The sequence below is a fragment of the Syngnathus acus genome, chromosome 12 (genome assembly GCF_901709675.1).
Source record: "Syngnathus acus chromosome 12, fSynAcu1.2, whole genome shotgun sequence".
In the NCBI taxonomy this organism is placed as follows: domain Eukaryota; kingdom Metazoa; phylum Chordata; class Actinopteri; order Syngnathiformes; family Syngnathidae; genus Syngnathus; species Syngnathus acus.
The window spans coordinates 5,868,756-5,894,561 of NC_051097.1; the positions used below are offsets into that span (position 1 = coordinate 5,868,756).

The window sequence follows — 25,806 nt, forward strand, 5'->3', positions numbered from 1 at the left end:
TGGTCGAGACCGCTAGCAGTCATGGTTACACGGCTGGTGATTGGCCGAGTCCCTTTAGAGTCAAGTGTCACAGCGTTTCGAGAGGAGAGGGATATGAGCATTTGACAAAAGCGATCTTGTCTCTGACAAAACATTTTTGGACTGTGTGAATATCTACAACGCCAGATTAGGTTGTGGGACCGCAGAAAGATCTTGCAAACTATAAGTCTATTCTCTCTCAAGAGCGCATTTAACCACCACGGCGCGACACAAGAAGCAGGGGAGCAAAAAAAGTGGGACTTAATTGTTCGAGGCTAGCGAGCTAGCTCTGCCTCGCCTCCTTCTTGAAACGGCGATTAGCGGGAACCGCCGGGCTATATGGCTACGAATTACGAACCGATCTACGGGCTGTCAGAAGATGAGGTAAGCCTCGTCCGCTGTGCCGCTAGACGGCGAGACAGCCGCACGGATGCAGCTGATGCTAACGTTAGCTGCGTCGGTAAAGCTAAGCAGCCCTCACCCACATACATTCAGTCAGCTGTCTCGTTTCCCTGAAACCCCTCCTCGCCCTTATTCCCCCTCTTCCGCGTCTATTGCACAGCATCTTTTTTGTTTGTTTATTTGTTTAAATCCACCAGTTAAATTTACAAGCTTCTCTTCCACGCGGTAGTTTGACGTCCACACAGATGAGACCGTGTTGTTTACATGGAGTAGGTAGGATCACAACCATTTTGTAAATAAACACCGAGAAAATATAATAATGGGTTGAAAAAATGTTCATATCAGACACAATCGGTGCTGTCATCGTACATTAAAGAACGTGAAAACTAAGAACTAATACACACAGTGTCAGTGTCAAGACAAGGGACAAAATACAGTCAGCATTTTCACTTAGTTGAAAATCATCATCACATAGTATGTTTATGGAACTGGATTTTAAACGCTGACAGGACTCAGTTGTTAGTCATTTAACAACCTCAGCATTGACCTTCTTTTGTCAGTCATTCTGAGAAAGGTGCAGGATGTAGACATGCCATTCATCCCACCTCGTATTGAACTCTGCAAAGGCTTGGCTTGCCTTCACCACTGTGCCTTAACCACAACATTACAAATTGTGAATTGACGCCAGACGCTATAAAATCGTGTTCCGTCACTTCAGTAATGCGACACCGGTTGCAAGTAAAAGCTGCATCGATTGGCCTGGGTGTTCAGTTACAACTTTTGCTTTCTTACCGTGCCTAATGTGAACTGAACTGTCAAGCCATGATGCTATTATATATCTTCGATTATACACCCTAGAAATTTGTGGTTACCATTATAACAGCCCCATCCCAAGGCAACTATAACCAACGTTCACTGTGAGGAAACAAGTTTGACATCCCTGATTTAGAGGTTTCCTAAAGTCGATACCATCTGATCGCTCACTCATACAGTGCAACCAACAAAGAACGGAACTTCCCCATAATAATTCAATTTGAAAAAAGAAGTCACTCTCCGGCTTATTTGTGTGTGTGTGTGTGACAATGCCACCATTTAACTGCAATTAAAAAAAAAAGCGAACCTGTGATGATGAACAGGAACAGGAAATGTGTTGTAGGTTGCTCTGTATAGTGATATTTTAATTCCTTCGTTAGTCGACATTTGTAATCGAGACTATGCCAGTAGCACATTTTAATTCCATTTATAATCTCAACCATTAAACTGTTATTGCATTTTGAGTCGCCATTGGCACTCAAAAGGGATCTTTTTTTTCTCCATAAACTTGATTGTCTTTTTCCTTCCGCAGCATGAAACCAGAGTGTTGCGTGTTAAGGTCATCGCCGGAATTGATCTGGCCAAGAAAGACATCATTGGAGCCAGGTGAGTTTCACTGACTGTTATTCATCAGAAATTGTTGCTCACTGGTGGATGCTGCATTTAATCACCCAACTACTAAATTACAATTGGCAATTAGCCTATACTTTGGCTGCTGTTTGAAAATCTGGATTTTTGCAAAAACATTACCTTCATACTTAATGGGTGGGCGGGCCACTCAAGAGAGACAATTGTTGCCATACAAACAATAAAAAGGAAAAAAACATGTCTTTTCTGCCAGGCCAGCACGTAGTTGAAATGCCTCGTTCCTGGTGGTAAAAGATTTGTCAGGTGATAGGCCCATTTGTGTGAACTTTCACTATTTTTCACAGTGTCGAAAGACCTTTAACTCCCATTTGAATAAATGATTACCCTTGTGTCTTTCTATTTATAACCAACCTCTGTCACAAAACCTTGTACTGTGGAACATCTCGTTTCGACCGCAATCTTCTCCCAGATGCTTCAATTTGCATTACAATTATTCTCTTTCAAAAAAATATTGATTCTGGACAAAATAAATCCCTTTACACCATATTTGAAATGACATTACAAACCGTTGTATAACATGATAAACTATTCTTCATTGTCGCTGCATAAAAAAGCCAAAGAAAAAGTAAATTACACAATAGTTTCCTTCTCATTCGTCAGACCAAGCAAATGATTCGAAGAGTTTCTGTTTGCCAGCATATTGTCTTCCTTCCTGTCCTCAACTTAACCTTTCTGTTGATGTCACGTAATTTTGGTTCCACTGGTGTCTGCTTGTTTTGCATTGTAAAGTTATGACATTTGGCCTGTCCTCCATTTTCCTTTTTATGCCCCAGCTCTGCAAAAACACTGCGATTAATTATTCATGCGCCACCCCACCACCAGTTAATGCTTAACCTGCTATATTGCGTAATGTGATAAATAAAAATGCATGAATATACAGTAGGTTATAATATAATCTTTTTTTTTTTTTTTTTTTTTTTTTTAAAACACTTGGCATCGGTGTTCCAACAAAATAAAGACAAAATGAGAGGTGGAAAAAAACAACAACATTGGACTATTCTGACAAGTCCTTATATAAGATATTATACATTGTATGAATGATTATTTAGCGACCGTTTGAATGTGTCAGCCATGATGGTTGCTCTCCTCCCCCCTGTTGACACAGCCCTTCGACTCGCCGCGTTCTTTGTTTTTGTTTTTTCAAGTGAAGAAGTCAAGTGAGAGTTGTCACTGAATTGACGTCACAGCGGTCCCAATTGTATCTGTTTAGTCAGACCATAAAAACACGATTAGAGACAGCGGGGTTCTCTCAGCCAAAAGCAATGATCAACAATCATTTCTTCAATACCAGCTGAATGTTCTCATGCCATCTTTTTTTTTTTTTTTTTTTTTTAATCACTACAGCTACTTATCTGGAAATGCTCTTCCCATTTTAAGCTCCGCGGCGCCATCAATAAGAAATTAGAGGTCTTATCTTCCAATATCCAAAGGCAAGCAGTTTTTATCTGGGGAGACTGCAGTTTGACAGTTGTAAACAGAGACCGCTCTCAGGTTGTGACAAATAAATGATTACAGAAGGAATTTTTCATTTTCTTTTGAGAAGTATGAAGGACAGGAGCAGAGTGCTCATTTAGACTGACCGACAAATGTTAGGAGAACGGAAATGCGGTTACCATGGTTAAGAGCAGAGTGCAGTGGTTGCTCTTGGTGACAATTTATCATGTGCAAAATGAATCTTCATTGCAATTCAGCCTTTTTGTGTGTAATCATTTTCTCATGATAAATCATTTTATAGATCTTTATTATCTTTATTTTCTCAAATCACAGTGCAATGACTTTCAATTTTTAGACTAGGTTGCTCTATTTTAGTTATGACTTGTGGAGGATTCAAAATCGGAATAAATCCAAATTTAAACAGCACCTTATAAATTTTTTTTTTTTTACTTCTGAACTGAGGCTTTTTCTTTCGTCTGCAGTGACCCCTACGTCAAACTCTCCCTTTATGTCACGGACGAAACCCGAGAGCTCGCCTTGGTCCAGACAAAAACGATCAAAAAGGTAAGTAACGAGCTGCCATTGTGCCGCTTCTTCTTTTCCTCTCCTCGAGTTTGCGTGAGCTCTAATTTGCTTTGACTTTATCAGATTAGCCACGCCTGTTCTAATCACGTCCTCCCGCACAATTACTGTCCTGCTGCTTACATTAGTCCCCACTCGAGCTGCTCTTTCCTGCCCTCACCCTTCAGGAAATGTGTTGCTCACGCAGTCACAGCATTGAAGGCTAATACCGCTTACTAACTCAAATAGTGACCGTCGCTTTTAATAGACACCGTTCCCCATTTAGACCCACTTAAAACAAATAAATGCATCTATCAAACAGACACCTCTCTTTCACCGCTGTCTGTGACGCACATGCTGGTAATCTAGGCCCATACATGACCTGCAATGTGGCTAGTGTCATGGCTAACTAGTGTTAGCAACAGTGTGAAAGTTAGGGTGCAAGTCACAGAAGATACTAGATGCAAACCTGCCTTTGAATGACAGCACTGCGATCATAAAGAAGCTTCTAAAATTGCCTGATTTCATTTCTTACATAAGGACAGTCATGTTTGGAAGCTAGCATTAGCGCACGCGGTTTACCCTTTTGTTTGCTTAGCTTATGCTAATATATTCTAGCTCTGATGAAGGCGGAAGAACCCGCCGAAACATGTCAGGTAAATGAACCTAAAACAAATTGTTTGATATAGAAGAACCAGTGAAGTAAACAACTATATTCTAGCGTTTACTATTGATTATGGAGGCATTGGTCAGTGAGCTTCTTAGTAAATATGTCAACTGTAGAATGCTAGCGTATCACCAGCCGACCTTACGCTAAGCTAGCAGGCAGCACCTCAGCTACACCCCCCTATGCAGGCAGACATATGCTGCCAGTGGCCATGCTCGCCTTATAGGATATAAATAGCTGAATGCACTATGTGGAGCAGAAAACAAGAAGCTTCCACTGTGGTCTTTTTAAGTGGGACACCTTTTCATGTCATCTTTTATTGCCGAGATAAAAGTTGTTATAAAATGCCCCGCCGCCCTAAAAGTAAACAAAGAATAATATTGTGCATATTCCTTTTTTGGGAGGGAGGAGTGTGGGGGTTGGGTTGCTGACTAGACTTAAAGCGTCATTGGCATTCTTGCGATGAATAAAATCCAGGTATTGGTTTTTCTTCTCTTATTACTGTCAAATTCCTACCTCTTGTATTTTCCCTTCCAAACTACCAGGCTAATATTTGTATACTTGTTGTTTTAGACACTCAATCCCAAATGGAATGAGGAATTCTACTTCAGGGTGAGCATCAATTTTTGTTTTGTTTGTCTTGTCATGTGTTGTTTTTGTTGTTACGACATTTTATAAGCCATACCGGATTCTGCCACTGTCATCAAACTATCTGACTGTGGGGTGCTGTGTCATTGTCAATGTCCTATTTAGCTGAAATATACGTAAAGGTCTACGGAAGATAAATGAGCATTGACGTATTCTTGCACAGTCGTACAGTAGACGAGATTAACACGATTGCTTTTGGCGCCTATGCAGGTGTGTCCGCAGAATCACAGGCTCCTTTTTGAGGTGTTCGATGAAAACAGATTGGTGAGTGTTATCCCTCTTTCCTTCATCTAATTATCGTTTCAACAGCTTCTATTTGCAGTCTGTATATTTCATTTCACCCGTTGAACTCCTTAGGTCGTGTTGTGTTTTTTTCTCTCCCCATTTTTTGCTTTTATAAATGAGCTTGGTTGCCATTGTTCCAGTCATGAGAATTTTTCCAGTGCTGTTTTTAAGGATTAATATCTTCCAAATGTAATGTGATGATAATAATTATGATGTTGCCCTTACCACATTCTTGCATAGCGCTTTGGAATTTGTTTTTCTCTTGTACCACAGGGGTCATCATTCAGCAGTTTGAAATGAATCAATCTGCACCTTTGCATTATTCATTCTTCAAAATGCCTCAACATTTAATCCCAAAGTAATTTCATGCAAAAGAACCACTTTTTCAATTTTTATAGGACTGTCGTGCAGTCACAACAAAACACAATAAATATTCAAGTTTGAAACAATCCTGACCGAAGACAAAGAGAATGGCTTTTCTATGGAAAGACTTTCTCCGAAGCAGGTGTTTTGCAGCGAGTTCTCTGTAACTTAAGATCCTGGAAGGTCATTATGAAGATGTTTGGTAGAACCATTAGTGGATACTTCCCAGGATGCAATTTATGTCTGTGCCTGGATAAGCCCTTCGTACAAAGTCTTGCAGAGATTTTTTTTTTTTTTGGTGAGCTGAAATCCTCAGTGGTTTTTTGCACGTCATATAAATCACACGTATGTAATCCGTGCATCTATCAGTACTGCGCCCTGTACGCCAAGAGGTATTGCTGGCACGTGGCCTTCCAAGAAAAGGGCAGCTCATATTTTCCCTAACATGAGCGTTGCGTTGCAGTGGCAGCGGGATGACAGATGAAAGCGGAGCCTCAAGCATGTTTATCTCCTTATATGTCTGAGAAGGGCTTTTCCATTTCATGATGCATGCACGGACATTTCCACAAACACTATTGCACTTTATTTTGAAGCATCATCTCGTTGAGTCTACCCTTAGTTTTAAAAGTGGCTCGGTTTTGAGTAAATCCCTTTGATCAATTTATTTTTTTCATATTCCCCAAACCACTTGACGCCTGCGATTTGATTTATTAGGCAAATGCTGGCACAACTTTATTTTCTTAGCCCGCAAGGCTCTCTTATTTTGTGGCTTTTTTTTTTTAATTTAAGGTCTTGAACCCAAAACGTTCAACATACTATGAAATCTTATACAGTCCCACAAGAAGGTTGAAGATGTAACATTTGTCAATAAAAAAGTTTTTGCAGTATGAAAAAAGAAGAATAGATTCCGCAGTGCATTTTGTTTGAACCAGACTGGTTATGTCATCGCTGGAAAGTTTGGCTTTGTGCCATCGGACCGACCACACATTGGGATTTCTTTTATTCTCGTTCTTCTTAACATTTCTCGTGCACAAACATGTATTGACAGTGCCCAGCACAGTGTCTCGAAATGCTTGACAGACTCTCCTGTTTCAATGCCTCCGTCAGTATTTCCCATCTCCCAATGGTCTTCCTCCCACAAATAGGAACTTTTTTCTTTTTGCTTTTCCCCCCCTGTCAGCGTCTTGGTTGTCTCATTTCCTTTTTGTGACATGGTGACACACTGTGGGGTGAAGCACTGGCCAAAAGAGTCACGCCGAGTTTCATGCACGGAGAGTCGGAAGTGTCAATTTACAAAGAGTTTTGTCTGTTCTCTGTCTGAGTGCCAGTAAAGCCCTCTCAATTTTACCCCAAGGGCAAAGTAGCTTAAATTCCCAATTTCCTTTTCATGTTGTTGGTTATCAGGCATCCAGATCAGATTTTAGCATTTTAGACTAAAGTAGTGTCAAAGATAGTAGATAGATTTTGTGACCGTGTGTAATTGTGGCACTTCCTGGGTTACCCTCTATCCAGCTGGCACTTGGGGGTAGCATTGCATCGTAATGGAACATATTGTCGAGGGGTGGAGGGGGTCACTTGTCGTCACGTGACTGACAGGCAACCCCGCTGTCACCCTGGAAACCAGAAGCGCTGGCCGCCCTTATCCAATCATGTCAGGAATGTTGGCTGTCACTAGGCTCGGGCTATTTCTGCTGTCTGTCGCTAGTGCTTGGTAGCGCTAAGAACCTGAGCCTTCTTGATTTTGTTTTTCTTTTCTTTTCCATCATTCAAGTGTCGTGAGGTTTGCGGACTTTGTTTTTGTTGTGTGACGTTGTCCGAACACCCCCACCCGCCCCTGTAGTAGTTACTAGTGGAATGAAAGTTGTGGAAGGGACTGGAGGGTGGGTGGGACCTAATGGGAGCGGGGCTGGAGTGAGAGGAAGAAAAACGGGGATCAGTCATCTGGCCAGCCACAAGAACGACGTGTACAGGACAACCGTACAGTCCTTTGGAGGGATCCGAGGCTGTCGGGCCGGACATACAAATGGCACGTCTGCGTCTGTATTTTGGCTCCAACCGTAGCAACACCGCCCCGGAGATCCTAGGAGAGGCAGAAGATCAACATGGAGATAATAACGTGGTCACGGCGCTTCACAACCAACCACCTATGGCAAGTCCTTCTCAGGAGGCTGGGGAGCACCCAGTTCCTCCACTGGCTTTTGGTTCGCGTCCGGAACCGCTGCTTCGACGCAGTTCTTCCATGTTCATACCCCAGCTCGCTGCCTATGCCGAGCCGCGGTCCACAAAAAGCTCCTCCATGCACATCTCTCTTCAGCGCTCTGATGGAGCCACTAATGGGGATTCCAGTGGCCACGCTGATGTCCCGCCACCCTGCTATACTCCTCCGGGACCTGCGCCGACCTACGCCGAAGCGTCGCGTCAAGCGGATGTTCCACGACATCCACCTCCTCCATACTGCGCCACGGATTATTCAAACTCGCAAATATTTGTGACGGAGCCAAATTTTCCAAAGCGCAGGGTCTTCAGCATTGGTTCAAATGGTCCTAATGTGTACAGCAGAGGCCAGCAAGGTATCAGTGTAGGTGGCATTCGTATTCGGAGGAACTCAACTGACGGTTCCGACATACGGCATCTTAGAATTTTACCTTACGGTGGTTCTGGATGGACTGTGCAGCAGCAGTCCCCAGCTGCTAATAGCGGAACACAGCGACTTGTGTTTCAGCTCCAACAAAACCAAAATCAAGATCTGAACCAGTACGGGCAGCGGTCCGAGTCACCCCAGGAGGAACACGCCAACGTAGATCTTGGGAGGTCAACCAATGGCCGTATTTTCCGTTACCCCAGAATTCGACTGGAAAGAGGTTCATCTCCACTTTCGACGGATGATCCACCAGATAACGTTCCAGATAGCCAAACATCTGCTTCAGATAGTCAACCGGTTGAGGAGAATCTGAGAAAAGACACCTCTAATGGTTGTACTTTTAAAATCGGCGGAGATCCTTCAAGGCAGCCCCATCTCAAGATCTATTTCACCCCGGGTGGAGCTGGAGATCAGGATGTGATACTTGGCAATGACTCATCAACAACAAGTAATCCCAAGGTAAACATTGTTGATCTGTTTACATGTTGTTAGCGTTGAGTTGGACACAGTAGATGTTGGCTACTGAATAGTTTTCAGCAAGGCTTTGGACTCATTGAGAATCGCTTTGAGTTTTGTCATGTGTTGCACAAATCTCGGTGGCTGCGTTTATTATTTTTTGCTGAATACGAGAAGCAGCTGGTGTTTCGCTTCGTTTTACTCCCTTCAACTAAGATGAAGAGAGATCTGCGTGGTGCAGACAGACAGCGATGACAATCTGGGGGAGCGAGCACACATTTTTTTTTACACTTGACAACCGCAAGCTCACTAATGAGTTGGAAATTTCACACCCTTTGTCCAATTTAGCCATAGTTGGCAGCAGTAATGAGAAAATGATTCATTTCTCAACACGCTTATTTGATTTCAGACATTTAAACTTGCTGGTAACCTCGACCGAGACCGGTGTTCCTTGGTAGTTGCTATTTTTAGAGAGCCTCAAGTGTTCCTGCTGATTTGGAGGGTAGGCAAGCTCTGTCTTCTCTGGCTCTCCGCTAGAATGCGCCTGGATTTTGTTATCTGCTTTCATGATGATAGGATGTTGGATTGAAACGTTAAAAAGCTGTCAGTTGATGGTTATTTTGGTTCAGTTCGTATTGTCAAACAGTCCTATCAACTTTTAAACCACAATCTGTATTGTCATTTGTAAACACTGCCAATTGATTTCTCTTCCAACAATCTTCAAATAGACAACAATGACAGGTCTTCCCCAAATCCCCAAGTGGGCCATTTCAAAGACCCCGAAATCCCGTTTGTGTTTGCCAACTTGAGCATGCCCACCATGCCCTGCTGGGATGACACTCTTTGGCGTCCATTCACAAAGAACTCTGCTAACCTCTGCTCATTTCCAGGAACCTTGCCGTCACGGATCACAGGTCGTAGCGCAACTAAGAAACCGTGGAGGTGTTGAGCAATTCAAAATGAAGTGAATCTTTCGCAATTAAGGGACAATGATTTTCTGGCGGCGCTATCTACAATTGCTTCCAACAATATTCTGCAACCAACCACATCAGGGAAATTGGACTCTATTCTGTTAGTGTTACCTACCTCTCGTTCCGAACAATCCATATGCTGGCCCCCCATCCTTCTTGGTGTTGATCATTGGCGACACCCTCCCAACCCGTAGTGTAACCTGGCCCAGGGAGGCAGCTGCATGGCTCAACTGTGACCCTTTGATGACTCTGCAATTATAGCCCAGCACATACACATACCCGCAGCTTAAAATGCTCCCCTGCGTTAAAGGACACACAAAACAGCCGTGTCTCCCCTGGGTGTTGTCGTGCGGCCTGTTTATTGCCGAAACCAAACTGACAGTTTAACGCGTTTGTTTTTGAGCCGAGCGAGAGGATGAACGTGCGGAGGTAAATCCAGTGCTGAAAGCATGACTCAATATCTATATATTTTTTTTTAACAGAGGCTGCTTTTAAAAAGAAAAAAAAAAGTGTTCCATGAATTCCGAATTGACACGTGACACACTTCGCCTAGTTATGATGGGGTTGATGATTCATCACAGTTTTGGGAATTTGGCAGTCACTAAGTATAGATTTTCTGCTTGGTTTGGGAAATGAAAGCAGATAATGTCTTTTTTTTTTTTCCACCGCTTAAAAATTGTTCATATGTGTGTGAGTGAGAGTTACTCATCTGGTATTGACATACTAACTGTACAATAATAACTGACAAGCGTGTGACTCACCTTTCACCATTGGATTCCAGGTCTGTTAAGAGTGTTATGCCACACTCGAGGATGATAAGGCCGAGTATGCCGGCAGCAATTCTAGGCCGGACGTGATTATCTGCCAGAATTGAATCTCACTGAATAGTCTCATTGGATTGGGAAGGATCTAATGTTTGTTTTTAAACATTTTGGGACAAAATCTACAAGGTGGTTAAATGCCCCACAATGGATCAATCAAGTCTGCCGTCTAAATCAGTTATGTCCCGCACACAGGCCTCTTCCAAGAATGGGCTTTTCCACATCGGACAGGTAATCTTTGCCCCTCGTTGAAGAGGGGGGCAACTGTTGTGCAGTGCAATCATTCGCCATCTTTCCTCCCCTCTTTTTTTTCTCCCCTATTCTCAGTCTGCGTTAATTTCAGCAAAGGGATGGCCAAATCTACAGGTTTCTTTTTATTTAACTCGCAAGCCTTCTTCCCTTGTTTTATTCCTGATGTTGTCATAGCAACAACCCTCCTTTTTTTTCTCTGTCTGGCTAATGTGGCTTGCCGGATGTTCTTCTCTGGGTTTATGGTGTTTCTGATACCAAAGGCCTACATAGACTGAGCCTTCTGTCTTGGACACGTAAAAACTGTGCTCCTTGCCAGATATCAAAGTGCTGTCACATGATAAGACCCTAATAAAGATGGGATTGTATCAAATGCTCATAAAAAAAAAAGGCCTGAGGTTATTTCTGGAGCTGACTTGAAATCAATACCTTTCTCTTGGTCAAATTGTTGCTGTATTTTTTTATGTCCTTGGCAATACTGCTACACCTCAGTGGTTTTCCCCACTCTTCCCCTGTTGGAATTGTCAGTCTCCCAAAAAAAGCTGCTACTGTCCCTGACCCTCTTTCTGTTCTTTTCTAGACCAGAGATGATTTCTTGGGACAAGTGGATGTTCCTCTTAGTCATTTGCCGGTGAGTTCTATGTGTGTATGTGTTTAGCTGTATTTACACTAGATAGTTCAAATAACGGTGTGAATATTTATGCCTCAATGCAGTGTCGCAAAAAAGGTTAACCCATAACTATGAACCAATAACTTATTTTACTATAGTAAGATTCCATAAGTTCTCCTGCAAATGTAGCAGCCAAGATCAACTTGTTTAGAATGCTAATGCTGATATTAGCGAGTAGTATGGCTAGTGCTAGTTTGTTGAACTTGGATATGCTAATTGAATTGAGGTCCTTAGACCTTTGTCAAATTTTCTGACGCTCCTTATAATCAGTTCTGATTTTGTTGAGCCCAGAATACTTCTGGTGTGAGGAAAGTGCTCACACAAGTAGCTTGTTGTTAGTGCTTTACTAGCCTACCAGCGCTCACTAGACAGGGAGAGGTCTAGAATGTAAACAATAAGGCGACTGTCCTCGATTTGGACTGCATGGAAAAAGCCACCTCTGTTAAATTTGCATAGTGTCAGTGGGAAAATGCAGACTTCAGTGATATAACTGGTTTGAAAACCAAAGACGCAATGGGTTTTAAAGTGTACACACGCACTTAAAGAGAATATTTAATATGGGCGTAGACCTGAATTGCAACTTGTTTATACAGCAGAGAGGTTGTAGACTAAATCAGCAGTTCCTCTGCAGCCAAGAGGAACTTCATCAACTATTAAGTCTACAAAGTTGACCAAGGCCCTGTAAAGTGAATTTAAAAATGTGTTTCTAAATACATTAAACAGTACATGTTGGATGATCACTTCTGAAACGTCAACGGATGATCCACATAAGCCTACATACTCAATCACAAGCCATGGGTGTTAATTTATGCGTCATCTTTTTTTTTTTTTTTTTGCTGTGGACTGAAAACAGTTTAGCAGACTGCTGCGAAAGACAAAGTCGGGTTTCTGTTTTTCCAATGTGTAACCGGAGAAGCATTGCACATCTCCACTCCAGTGTGACGCTCCGAGTCACGTAATCCGGCACCGTGACTCTCGATTTTGATGCCCAGCCAAAATAAAATCTAAAATAAATAGAAAAGCTTACTCTATGAATTTGCAGACGGAGGACCCTGCCATGGAACGCCCCTACACATTTAAGGACTTCCTGTTGCGGCCCAGGAGGTTAGTATTATCTGGATGAGACAACAAAAAGGGGGAAAAGGATATGATGTTATTTGTTTGCCTCATTCCTGTTTGTTGATATTTCCAAGTCACAAGTCTAGGGTGAAGGGTTACCTGCGTCTGAAGATGGCCTATCTGCCCAAACAAGGAGGACATGAAGAGGAAGCTGGCGAAATTAGGGAGGAAGCAGAGGTAAACATGCACCTTTGTTGTTCTAGATTTTTTTATGACTTGACATTAGTCATCTTCACTGTTTGCCTGCCACCCACTTAGAAAGCTGTTCAAAATAAACCATTTTACTTGCTGACTTAAGACACGTAGGTGGAATCACAGTGCATTTCACATAGTGCTTAACAAGTTTATTAGACCACCTGTTATTGAAGAGCCCATCCAGCATCATAACGCTAGTAGCTTTAGCGACATTTGAGATTGCAGACATAGTCATCCACTTAAATGAGCTTCAAATATCAAATTGATATTCCGTTTATGCGAGCAAGTCCATTCTGCTGAATGAATTTGATTTCAGGGGTGGGATGAGTCTGCGGATTCGGGTTCACAGCGACCCCAGCAGCTGCTGCCGCCATTGCCTCCGGGCTGGGAAGAGAAAGTGGACAACCTGGGACGCACGTACTATGTCAACCACAACAATCGTTCCACGCAGTGGAAACGGCCATCCAACATGTACTACTCCTCTTCTTCTTCATGTGTGCAGAATATTCAATAGCATGATTTTTTTAAATGTTTTTGCAATCCTTGTTTTGTCCTATCAAGGGACGTCATTTCAGAAACTGAGAGCGACAATCGACAGCGTCAGATCCACCAGGAGGCGCATCGCGTCTTCCGTTCAAGACGCCACATCAGCGAGGACCTGGAGCATGAGCACGTCGAACCACGGGATGTTATTGACAATGTGAGTAATGAACACACAAGGGGACACATTGACAACAAAAGTGAGCATTGAAGTTCAGAATTTTTAGACATTAAGAAACTAATTTAAATCAGTGTAATTATTCTGTCATGGTTGAATTGCCTCCTGTGTGTGTAGTCCTGGGAGCTAATCACAGAGGAAGACCCAAATGACAGCCTGGCCCAGTCCCATCCTGGCACGTCCTCCATGTTGACCCCACAGCCCCCGCCGACGCCCGTCTCCCAGGAGTTATCTGACGATTTGAGCCTGAGGCTATCGTTCACCCCTGACACCAATGGCGAAGTGCCTGGGCCTAGCTCTGTTCTGGTGAGAAAGCCAATGAGTTTACATTACAGTCTTTTAAGTGGGCATCTGCAAAGTTGAGATTTTCAAAAGTCTGCTTCCTCTCGACAGACCCAGTTGTCAAACCGACTGCGCTCTTCCAGTATGACGGATGGCGTTAGCGATCAGGCCCAGCCTCCTCCTCTTGCGGTAAATATTTCCCAACACTCACATTTCCCTCCGTCCGTCCCGTCGCCTCTCTTGTGCTACTTCCTCCCTTTCTGTTTTGTGACTCTTTGGCACTTTCATCATCCTCCAAAGGCTTTTTTTAGGGTTCACATCTCCATTGTTGGTGCTGTGGGTTTACAATGTGTTATTACCACCTTTCCACCACAGGTGTTGTTGCTAACGCTTCACTTTTCCCTCTCCTTGTAGCATTCCTTCCTTTCCTCTTGCCTCAATAGGATTACCGCACTACGTCTTTCCTGTACTTATAGGACTACTTAAAAGGAAACATTTAATCTTCAGCACTATGACCATTCCAGTTAGAAACCCTTCCACGATTTAAGATGTCGTCACTCACAGCCTCCCAAGTCCGACTGCCACATGATTCTTGAGGCTGTCACGCGGATGAGTCACAGAGCTGTTGAACAAAGGAATAGTACCAGTGCTGATGTCAGCAGCAATGACTCGCTATTAGTGGGTGGTGTAATCAGGCAGGCATTTGCTATCTTTGACCAGTAACCAACCGGTTACCGTCACTGCAATCTTGCAGAATGCAGTATTTGTTTGCAAAAACCTTTAAGGCCTAAAAAGTACAACGTAGACATATTGCTTTAAAACCCCCCTTCAATTTTTGTGAAGTCATAATACAGATTATTTTTAAATTTTTACCTGCGCTTTCACTTGGCATAAATTGTAATATACTTATAAATATTAACTCACCTGTCTTTGCATAACCCAATCAACCAATCACAACTTCAATCAGTATACAAGATTCTCTCAATTGCTTTTTTTTTTTTTTTCCCCTCCTCACCCCAAAAAAATTCACAGCTCCCTTTCCCAATCACAATCACTTCCTACCAGCACCCTTTTGTCCTTTCAGTGTCTCTTCAATATACTGCCCCATCTTAATTTTATGAATGCCCCCTCCTGACAATACTATTGTCTGCCACAGCAGCGTTCCCATTCCAGAAGAAGCAGAGCTCAAACAGTCTCAGGTGGTGAGGATACCACGGTAATGTCTCAGTTTATGTACAATACAAACTATCTCCACCACTTGTTGAAAACATGATTAATAAAATAAAATTCACTAAAATATACACAAAATGGAAGCCATGCTAAAAGTGTTTCATTGCGGCAAAATAGTCTCTTTGGTCTGTCACTTTATTTGTGCATCTATCCATCGATTTCATATTTTTTTATTAATGTGAGGGTTTTATTGAGTGTGGTCTTTTATTTATTTATTTTTTACCACAGTTTAAAGGTCACTATGTTGTCGCTAGCTAATGCCCGCAATAGTCAGGAGAAAAATCTATGTATGACACATGAAAATGTTCATGTAACTTTCCAAGGGTTGCACTTTCCATGCCTCTGAATTGCTCTTGGAACATCTTACATTTCCCTCTTGGAGACGTCGCCTTCCGATCTTCTCTGACTGGTTTATTTTTGCTCTCTCTCCACGCCGGGCGGGGCCAGTCTCCCACAGCGACCGGGTTCAACCTGACCACCCCGGGCCTGCCCCCTGGATGGGAGGAGCGGAAGGATGCCAAGGGGAGAACTTATTACGTCAACCATAACAGCCGCACCACTACCTGGACTAGGCCCATTGTGCAGGTACAGCAGGTCAAGAAGGCGGGAGCTGAACTTAGGGCAACATCGCTGATCCTCTTTTCGTCCCCTTCTTCTCAGCCATGTGTATGGCCTCTTGTGTTTTTGTCGTGCCCACCTCCGGCTCTTCCTTCTCTTGTCTAGCGTTTTCTGACTTTCCGGATCGGAGCCACGTCTTCTCTTTCCCGTACTTCTATCCACCGCTGTGTTTTTCTAAAGTCTCTTTTTATCCTGATGGTTCTGTCAGTGCATCTCTTGACTGTTCGTTGTCTTCTTCCCATCTGTCTCCATCATTGATCATGAGCATTCTATTGCGGAAAAGTAAGTGTTAAATTTCACAGCGATGTGGAGTACAGACTGCACCCCCTTCTGTTACCGTTGAAATGCCAGGCCGACTTTATCCTCCCATTCTCTGTCGGTGCCGAACTGCGGCAAAATGCGGGGGGCTATTGTTGTTTGTTATTCCAGATGCGCTTGATGGTTTTTGCAGCACTCTACTTTTAAAGGCGGAAAACGGCACGTGTTATATTTCCAGCCCGTCTTAACCTCAAAAGTGCTTTTCTCCCCGGCAGCTGACTGAAGATGGACCCAGCGCCTCATCGTCGGGAGCAAGCTCCGCCCTGACACCTGCCCCCTCCCCTTCCTCTAATGCCTCCAACAACCACCTCCATGAGCCCCAGGTCCGACGACCTCGTAGCCTCAGTTCCCCCACCGTCACCCTCTCTACCCCCTTGGAGGTGAGACGTAGTCACCCGTCCCAGTCCATTGGAACAGGGGTGGGGAACCTGCGGCCTGTGGGCCATATGCGGTCTGATGTCTAAAAGAGGAACCCTTCAAATGCTCATACTAAGTAATAACAATCAATTATTTAATTATACACAGGAATTTTCAAAAAGCATAAAAAATAAGGTTCTCCACCCCTTGTTCAAAATAACTCCTCAACTGGCTTCTTGGTGAGTCTGTTTTGTTTTGTGTACCCCGCTGAACTAGATGCTAACTTTCCTCACATTAGTCCTCACTTCCCCTTTTGTGAAATAATAATCTTTGCTCTAGAGCATACAAGGACAGCATTTATTTATTTTCTGTACTCCGAGAGAGCACGAAATTGCTGCTTCTATTTAAACTCGTGTAACAGAAATGTGGCCAATCAAGCTGGGAGAAGTGTGCGGCGTGCGATCTTGTTGCTCGCTATCAAGAGAGCTGACCTGCTGAAGCTTTAATTAAGTTGCGTGTAGGTGTGAGCGATAAGACGCCGTCAAAGCCAGAGTGACAAAAACATAATTAGATCCAGATTAAACTGTTAATTAACATGTTTTGTCGTACTGAAAGTTTAGATCGGCACTTAATGAGTGATTTCTTTGTGACAATGGAACACTTATTAGCCTTTGTATGGTTGATGTGCTTTGAAAAGCTTGGAAGAGTACAAGAAGCTAACTGCAAAATCAGTATGACTTAGCACTGTCTTTATTAAAAGTGACAGGAAGCTAAATGTAGTGAATCATTGGTAGGCTATGAGCATTGGTAATTTTTCTGAAATCTCAATGAAATGGTCTATTGTAATTTTATCTTTGGCTCGTTGTTATTTAAAAGTTGATTCATATGTACAGTAGGTTGAAAGTTTATCTTGAACATTTAGGACTGATGTTGCTTCTCTTTGTAATTTTTTTTATCCAGGGGGCCAACAACATCCAAGCGCGGCGGGCAGTCAAAGACACCTTCTCCAACCCTCAGTCCCCGCAGCCGTCGCCCTACAGCTCGCCCAAGTCTCAGCACAAGGCCCAGCAGAGCTTCTTGCCGCCGGGCTGGGAGATGAGGATAGCCCCCAACGGACGGCCGTTCTTCATCGACCACAACAGCAGAACTACCACCTGGGTGGGTAACGCTGCGCTTCTTTCTGTTCATCATCATGCCTCTTCTCTCACATTCATTTCATGAGATGTTAAGGAAAATCAGTTCAGAAAATGGATGAAAATATTTTCTACTCATTCCCTACTCTCATCACTCTTACACCAAAAATTAGGAGGACCCCAGGTTAAAGTATCCAGTCCATATGAGGAATAAAAACTCCATGGAACCTGGTGAACTTGGACCACTTCCTGTAAGTATATTTTGCTGCTAGATTATGAATCTCTTAAGAAATATTTTTTTAAAGATGCAATTGGTTAATTGATTATCAAATAATAATTACATAATTGACTGCCGCCAAATCATGAAACTACAGTATGTACAATACAAATTAATAACCGGTCGACAAAAAAAAAAAAAAAATGCCACAAATTATTTTATTAGATCAAGGGATACATATGAAATTGTAACTTGTAAAACACAATATATGTGCACTGCAGATACTGTAGTTTTATGTCTTGGTGCCGGCTGACCAACGTCTGTATCCAACTCACTTAAACCCGGAATTTTTTTTCCCCCGTCTGTGTGAAAGCTTCAGTGTGCATTTGATGAGCTATAATTTGCGACACCTTCACATCTTGCTTCATCTTTTGAATCACCACAAAAAACACCACCGCTATGTCACACTATGGTCTGTGTCCTGCTTCTGTCCTACCGCTTCCCTGCTCATCAAACTTATCGAAACTGCATCTTATTAGAGGAAGGATATGGATGGAATTAAAATGCCCTATCAGCCATGGAGAAATTGTATTTGTGGATAAACATAAAATCTGGCAACAGCACATAATGGACTAATCATTAACACAATATCTCTGCTAATGTTGTGTTATGGCTTCACAAAAAAAAAAAAAAATCCCAAAGCTAATTATGTACGTAGATGCTCACAGCGCTTTAGTATTGCATAAATGGATTTAATTTTTTCCGACTGTATGACTTTCAGCTTTTGAAGTTTCAGCGTTTAATGTCACGAGACCCATGATTAAGGTGCTGTCTCACCATCGGGGCTGTGCAAGGCATTTCCTTTTTAGTGCTGTGAGAAAAGAGGCACGCCTGGCTGTGTGGTCTGTAAATGGGATTGTTTTGACAAGAGAGCAAGCATTACTGTACTGTAGTGCCATGGTTGGCTTACGCATGCTTCTGTATGTTCTCTTATTTCTCTCTTCTGTTCTGGTGGATCTAATAATGTCCACTACTTCCTCCGCACCCCCCCGGGGCCGTGTGCATTTGGCAGCACCTACCAGAGGAGGTTGGTCGGCTTCCTCCCTCTGCCTGCCTTCCTACCTGTCTGGTCTGCCACGCCGTGGTCACGTCATGCCTGCAGACAGCACCTCGCTTTCTTTTTCTGTTTTCATCGCCTCTCTCGTTACCAGCATGAATGGATTATGCCTCTTCCTAATTTCTCATCCCCGTCGCCAGCTTTCTTTCTCCGCACGGGCCTCTGCACTAGCACCCCTCCCTCTTGACTCTCTCCCAGGGGCCTCTAAGATTACGCCATGTCTGTGTAACTGTATCACAGAGGGACAACAGAGCAAGCACCCTGCGCAGTTTTTAGCAAGGATGGATGTACGGTGGTCGTACGGTAGATGTCCAAATTGGCCCACTCACACAAAAACAAAATAGCATCGGGATTGTTTGTGGAATAATTCTTTACAGTGAAAAGAAATTGTACCGGCAATGTTACACTTGGCTCTTTTAAGCCCCCCGCCCCCCTCCACATGGTCCCTATCCTTTTTATCTCCTTACTTGAACTGCCTGACTTCCGGTTCCGCTGTGTGTGGCCTGTGACTCTTAAGCGATGGCTCTCCGGGATGGAGCGGAAGCTCGCGGTGATAGTCGTGGTGATGAGCCTTCTGTGTCATGTGTGATGGTGGTGGTGGTATCAGTCATGCCGTTGCAGTCCTGACTCAAATAGATAATAAAAAAAAATATATAATAATAAAATAAAACGTTTTTTTTAGGGCGGTTGATTGAGCTTTGCTATTTAAGTTTTCTTTTAAGGAGGGCGACAAGTTCAATCAAGCCTGAGATAAAGATTTGAATGACTATTTGAGCACGGCCTGGTTTTTTTTAATGGTGATTTGGTTTTTTTTTCTCACTCCACTCATCCTCCATTTTTTTCCATCTTTGTAGCCCGGTTGGGAAGAGCGAGTTCACACAGATGGACGCACCTTCTACATTGACCACAGTAAGATTCTTCTTTTTTATCCCTTCAAGGGCCATATGGTGCCGACTAATCTCCTAATGTATTTATGTCAAACACTCTTCAGTTATAAAAAGAAGGAAAACATGTCAAACCATAAAACAATTAACTCCACAGGCAAACAGGTACAAATAAAAAAAAAAAGAAGCCATTTCCAATGATTGATTTTTGTCTCATCTAGATACAAAGAACACACAGTGGGAGGATCCTCGCCTTCAGAGTCCCGCTATCACCGGACCCGTAAGTAGATTGCAGTTTCCCTCTTGGTGCTAATGTGTCCCATGCTTTGGAAAAGACACACTCCTCTGTCAACACTAACGCCGCTGTCACTTTGGTCACTTAGCATGCCAACACCTTAGGGTCAATTCTGTGCAGCACAACTCTCTCTACGTTCCACCATACAATTTTCGCAGCTTCCATTAGCAAACATCAGCAAAGCTGCTAGTTTCTGAGCTTGCTGGTGGATTTTTGAAATTGCTTATCTTGTCTCCTGTGCAGGCTGTTCCTTATTCCCGAGAGTTCAAGCAAAAGTATGACTACTTTCGAAAGAAGCTAAAGAAACCGGTAAGATGTGTGATGTCATGGTATGAAAACCCCCAAAGTTTCCATAAAGACACTTGATTGCAGATGCGTTGGAGCTCATTGAACATTAATGACAGTGATGTTTCTGCTATTTTTTTTTTCTCAATCAACACTTGGAGTAATTGCATGTTATTTTCTCCTGCTGGGGGTCTTAATCTTGAGGCTTAATCATTGCTAGCTGAGCGGCTGCCAGAGAACGTTAAAGGTCAATAATGTGAGTCATAAAATGATGGAACTGACCGAAGGAAAAAGAATAGTTTCATATTCACTGATGCTGGTTGACTTCCAAGTTGAAGTAATTTTTTTTTTACTTTGTAGAATTTGTCAAGATGTTTGAAACAATTTGTAAAAAAAAAAAAAGAAAATCTCACGGTAACATTATTTAGCATATCAACCAATCAGTTTTGACAGACTTTTCAATCTATGCAATTCCAGTCTGACATCCCCAACCGGTTTGAGATGAAGCTCCATCGCAACAACATCTTTGAAGAGTCGTACCGTCGCATCATGTCGCTCAAAAAGCCCGACGTCCTGAAAGCGCGTCTGTGGATTGAGTTTGAATTGGAGAAGGGCCTGGACTACGGAGGCGTGGCCCGAGAGTGGTTCTTCCTCCTTTCCAAGGAGATGTTCAACCCCTACTATGGCCTCTTTGAATACTCCGCCACGTAAGTCCAACAAACTTTTCCACCGCCATTTAGCCGAAGTGTTGTTTCCCACTGGGACTTGTTAAAACGTGCTTTCACTTTGACTTACTCTTCCTCTCATTCAAAAGTCCATCCTGATGCAAACTGCTGATTGAAAACAAGGAAATATAACGAACGCCCTGATTGCCTGTTTTTGTTGGTCACGGCAATCTCCTCACATTTTTCTCTTTGCAATGTAGAGCAAAGGTAGAACAAACAAAAGTAACGTCGTGATCAAGCCCTTGAAAACACAATTGAGCCAATGCGTCTTTAGTCTAAAATTAGAACTAAAGAAAAACATGCCTAAAATGTTCCCTAGCAACCGCAGGTGCTCTTGTGCGCTTTGGTCTGGTTTTCATAAGAATGTTATTCATTTACCAACCACTCTCTCGTCACTGCGAAGTTTTGCAAACTAAAGTGACAATGAATGTTTAAAAAAAAGTCTTACCCAAATTGAAGGATTTTATTTTTTTTTTAACAAAAATGTCCACGAAAGGCATTAATTGTTGGTGTGCTTTATTTCCAGAGACAACTATACCCTCCAGATCAACCCCAACTCCGGCCTGTGCAATGAAGACCACCTCTCCTATTTCAAGTTCATCGGACGCGTGGCGGGAATGGCTGTGTTTCATGGGAAGCTACTAGATGGTGAGCGTCTGGATCCTTGCTGACAGCCCATCTCAGTTTTTGATATTCACACACAACTCGCTTGTGCCCCCTGCAGGCTTCTTTATACGACCGTTCTACAAGATGATGCTTGGCAAACAGATCTCCCTGAAGGACATGGAGTCCGTGGTGAGCTATTGCAGTCCTGAGACCCTCGAGTCTGATCCGAAAATCGGTTTTCAGTGTTTCTATTTTCCCTGTAGGACAGCGAATATTACAACTCTCTCAAGTGGATCCTGGAGAACGATCCCACGGAACTGGACCTGCGATTTTGCATTGACGAGGACAACTTTGGACAGGTATGGGATGCGGCATTAAAACAAAGTTCCATCTAATCAGGAGTCTCAAAATAGTCACAAGTACTTATTTCTGAAATTTTGAATTGTTGGTCATTTTGGTACATAGCGGACATTTTAGGCAAATTCTGAAGCAAAGAAATTCGATTTAATGAGCCTCCAATCGGAAGCAGGAATAAGTGACAGATTTACAACTGTCTTATGTGTCAACAAAGATTAAAAGGCACATTCATCTTCATTTTTATTTTTTCCCCCACAGACGTACCAGGTGGACCTCAAGCCCAGCGGCTCGGACATGGTGGTCACCAATGACAATAAGAAGGAATATATCGAGTGAGATATTTAATGCTCTAACAATTCATGTGGCAAAACAATGCAGAGGTTCATCTTGACACATTTTGTCTCCCGACAGTCTGGTCATCCAGTGGAGGTTTGTCAATCGGGTGCAGAAGCAGATGAATGCCTTCCTGGAGGTATTTGTGCACTGCTGTCTAGTTGCCACCAGGGGGCAGTGTAACCCCAAAGTGTTGTTCATCACACTGATGTTTATTTATTTTCAGGGCTTCACTGAGCTCATCCAAATTGATCTGATCAAGATCTTTGATGAAAACGAACTGGAGGTTTGTCTTATTTATATTAAATAACTCAAATCTTCTTTCATTTGAACGCAAAAACTGATTGCCTTGCTGTGTTTGTGCAGCTGCTTATGTGCGGCCTGGGCGACGTTGACGTCAACGACTGGCGGCAGCACACAGTATACAAGAATGGCTACTGTCCCAACCACCCGGTCATCCAGTGGTTCTGGAAGGTCAGTCTGCTGCTGTTTTGTTTTGCGACACTAACACGTGATCGCTCTTGCGGCGTCACTTTTGAAGATCAAAGTCTGTTTGGAAGAACAGACTTGTTTGCACTGATGAAAGTCTCAATCCATTCCCGCTTATCATCTGACTCGATTTGAGGCTTGAACATAAACATAGCAAATAACCAAAACGTTATCTTAAAATGTCTTTCAGGTTGTCCTGTTAATGGATGCTGAAAAGAGGATCCGACTTCTCCAGTTTGTTACGGGAACTTCGCGCGTGCCAATGAACGGCTTTGCAGAACTTTACGGTGCTCTTTTCTTCCTTTCTTCCTTTTCTGTCTTTATCGATGGACAGCAACCATACACAAAACCACAAACACATTAACATTGTTTTAAAATAAGTGTATGATGTTTTAAATGTCAAAATTGCGAGGGAAATAAACCTTCAGCTGACTTAATGTCGTTTTTTTTTTTCCGTTTTTTCTCAGGTTCTAACGGTCCTCAGCTGTTCACGATTGAGCAGTGGGGAACGCCGGATAAGCTGCCCAGAGCCCACACGTGGTATGTCACAGTCACACATTAACATTTTAATTAATGATAAAATGATGATAGTTCACTCATTTTCCAATGTTGTTTATCTTGAGTTGTTTGTTGAAGCACATTAAATATTTTGAACCAAACATTCTTTTGCCAGTTTCAACCGTTTGGACCTTCCGACCTATGACTCATTTGAGGACCTGCGGGAGAAGCTGCTCATGGCCGTGGAAAATGCACAGGGTTTTGAGGGAGTTGACTAAACGGGGTGCCTCCTTGAGGAAAAACAGCATCTTAAACGACCTCCGATTCATCGGAATTGACAAACGGGAAGTACAACAAAAAAAGCGTCCAAACCGGCTGTCGTAGAATGCGGTTAGCCAACGCCGGATTGTTAGCCATACCCGACTGTACAGCGAGTCGACATGCCTACTACGTCTTTCAAAGGGGGAGGGGCTCCGTTAGGGCGCAGCCCCTTGACCCCCAGCAGGGAAGGGAGAGTATTTAATCCCCTGGCATGAGCATGAAAAACCAACCCTGTGGAAGCACTACGACTACTAACTACTAGCACTAACATTTCATTTCATTATTCTTGCTAGCGCAGCAGCCAAGGCCTTAACACGGCTGACTTTAGCAACCCAAAGCCAATCTCACGTCACACACTTTGCCACGCCTCCCTCTCCTATGTTGCAACAGGAACCTTTTTGTCAACTTAGGGCGAGTGTTTTTTTTTTTTTTTTTTTTTAAGTTTTTTTAAATCCTTGGTATGATTCCTTCAGGACGTCTTTGTACCGATGTTTACTACTTTGACAATTCTCAAATATCTCACAAAGTGAAGTGCAAATGAAAACAAAACCACCATTTTGTTATGCTGATTAATGGCAAAGATCTTCAAAAATCGATGTTTCTTTTTATAATTGTTATTATCGCTACTCTGAATATCATCGTCGTGCGCCGAAATGTGGCATGAAAAACGACAAAACCTATGTTGTGTTGGCTCGTGATTCGGAAATGTGGGGCTAGTTTCTGGAAGACTATCATGAATAGTCCTAGCTTGTTCATAATGCTGTAAATTGTTCTTTTTTTTGACAATATATAAATGTATGTATGTATTACATTTAGTATTACCGATCAACACTAAAAATGAAGTGTGTGAGCGCGTGAGAAAGACAAGCTGTGATTTAAAAACTCTTGAATATTATAAAGCAGCACGTTTCATACAAAAAATGTCAAATGAATAGAACTTTTGCTAACACCATGGAACCTGAAGGGCACTTTATACAACACTGAGGTCACCTGTGTCGTCAACTTTTGAATGTGATTCTATCATATGCAGCGCTTAATCGGTGCAATAGAACACAGACTGATGTGGTTAAGCTGCTAAAGCAACCACATTTTGGAAAAAAAAATTAAAATAAAAAAATTCTTTATTTCCCCTTTCTTCCGTTGCCTCTACCCTCCTATGTACGTATAAATATATATATAAAATTTTGTAAAAGATGACACTGCTCACTGCTCTCAGCTCTTTGTGGTTCATTTAACTTCAGCCCAATTAAAGTAAAACTTCTTTCAACTCATCTCTTGTCTTCTTCTCACTAGCAGTGGCTTGTTCAGGAAAGTGTTATTATACACAAAACGATTAATTGTACTGAGTGCATCATAATGCATAAAAAGATTAAGCCAAAAATTAAGAATTTGTTTCAATATTTTGTTTCAGAGAGTGAAACTTGTTTTAATACACAACTGAGAAAGGGAAATATTTCAAGCCTTTGTTTATTTGATTATGGCAAAAAGACGGTCTCCCCACACACACACACACACGATAGGATATAACGGACCAATTTTAACTGAAGTACTTTTTTCTCTCGTTTCACTGCATTCATAACCTAGCAGCAAAGCAGGAGAGTTCAAAAGCAGACATAATATAAAATAATTTAAAAAAATCAATCCATACAGACGAATTAATCTTAACACATCCACAAGATGGCACTAAAGTAATACTTTTTAATGTTTTGCCCTATATATATTCAGAATACTAGCTTGTTACTATAGTGTTACCATATTGCATGAGCAAATAACTTTATTTGGTGTATTTGTTACACGCCACTAAGTAGGTATTTGGTGTAATGTAAATAGTATATTTCCTATTGTATTCTCATTAGTAGTGTCATTAGTGTACGTTTTAAGTCCATTTATGGTGATTGAGTAACTTGGAGAATGTGCTTTTGAAGCTTTGGTGAATGCAGTACACGTGTTACGGTGAAGAGACGTCCGTTCATTCACACACACAATCTGCAAGTTATCAGTTCCAAGGACGAGCAAATAAAAGCCAGCCTGCCAGAGCGGGGACATTTTATCAAAATCCTGC

The 25,806-nt window shown here is 42.5% G+C and overlaps 1 protein-coding gene across 6 annotated transcripts; it reads left to right on the forward strand.

The window, feature by feature from the left end:
• Window positions 1-62: 62 nt before the first annotated feature.
• On the forward strand, window positions 63-25,015 carry nedd4l (NEDD4 like E3 ubiquitin protein ligase). 6 transcript variants are annotated; one of them, XM_037265397.1, is made up of 32 exons: window positions 63-402; window positions 1,766-1,839; window positions 3,798-3,879; window positions 5,117-5,155; window positions 5,402-5,455; window positions 10,924-10,959; window positions 11,558-11,608; window positions 12,690-12,751; window positions 12,841-12,943; window positions 13,278-13,432; window positions 13,523-13,661; window positions 13,797-13,985; window positions 14,073-14,150; window positions 15,118-15,177; window positions 15,639-15,776; window positions 16,343-16,507; window positions 17,445-17,642; window positions 17,791-17,868; window positions 19,806-19,860; window positions 20,057-20,115; window positions 20,374-20,439; window positions 20,893-21,122; window positions 21,667-21,788; window positions 21,865-21,935; window positions 22,010-22,105; window positions 22,362-22,435; window positions 22,515-22,575; window positions 22,663-22,722; window positions 22,803-22,910; window positions 23,116-23,212; window positions 23,393-23,465; window positions 23,599-25,015. In XM_037265397.1, the coding sequence occupies exons 1-32, from the start codon at window positions 358-360 to the stop codon at window positions 23,699-23,701; spliced, it is 3,021 nt and encodes a 1,006-aa protein (XP_037121292.1). In that variant the 5' UTR covers window positions 63-357; the 3' UTR covers window positions 23,702-25,015. The 6 variants fall into 6 exon arrangements, with proteins under 6 accessions (XP_037121292.1, XP_037121293.1, XP_037121288.1 ...); XM_037265398.1 differs by lacking the exon at window positions 10,924-10,959; XM_037265393.1 differs by lacking the exons at window positions 63-402; window positions 1,766-1,839; window positions 3,798-3,879; ... (1 more) ...; window positions 5,402-5,455; window positions 10,924-10,959 and adding an exon at window positions 7,828-8,939.
• Window positions 25,016-25,806: the final 791 nt, after the last annotated feature.

Bases quoted from the DNA above. Each gene is read 5' to 3' on its own strand.
- nedd4l (XM_037265393.1), top strand. From the start codon at position 7,863: ATGGCACGTCTGCGTCTGTATTTTGGCTCCAACCGTAGCAACACCGCC. The intron at 12,944-13,277 runs GTAAACATGCAC...ATTTGATTTCAG, and splicing joins AAATTAGGGAGGAAGCAGAG to GGGTGGGATGAGTCTGCGGA. The intron at 21,789-21,864 runs GTGAGCGTCTGG...TGCCCCCTGCAG, and splicing joins TCATGGGAAGCTACTAGATG to GCTTCTTTATACGACCGTTC.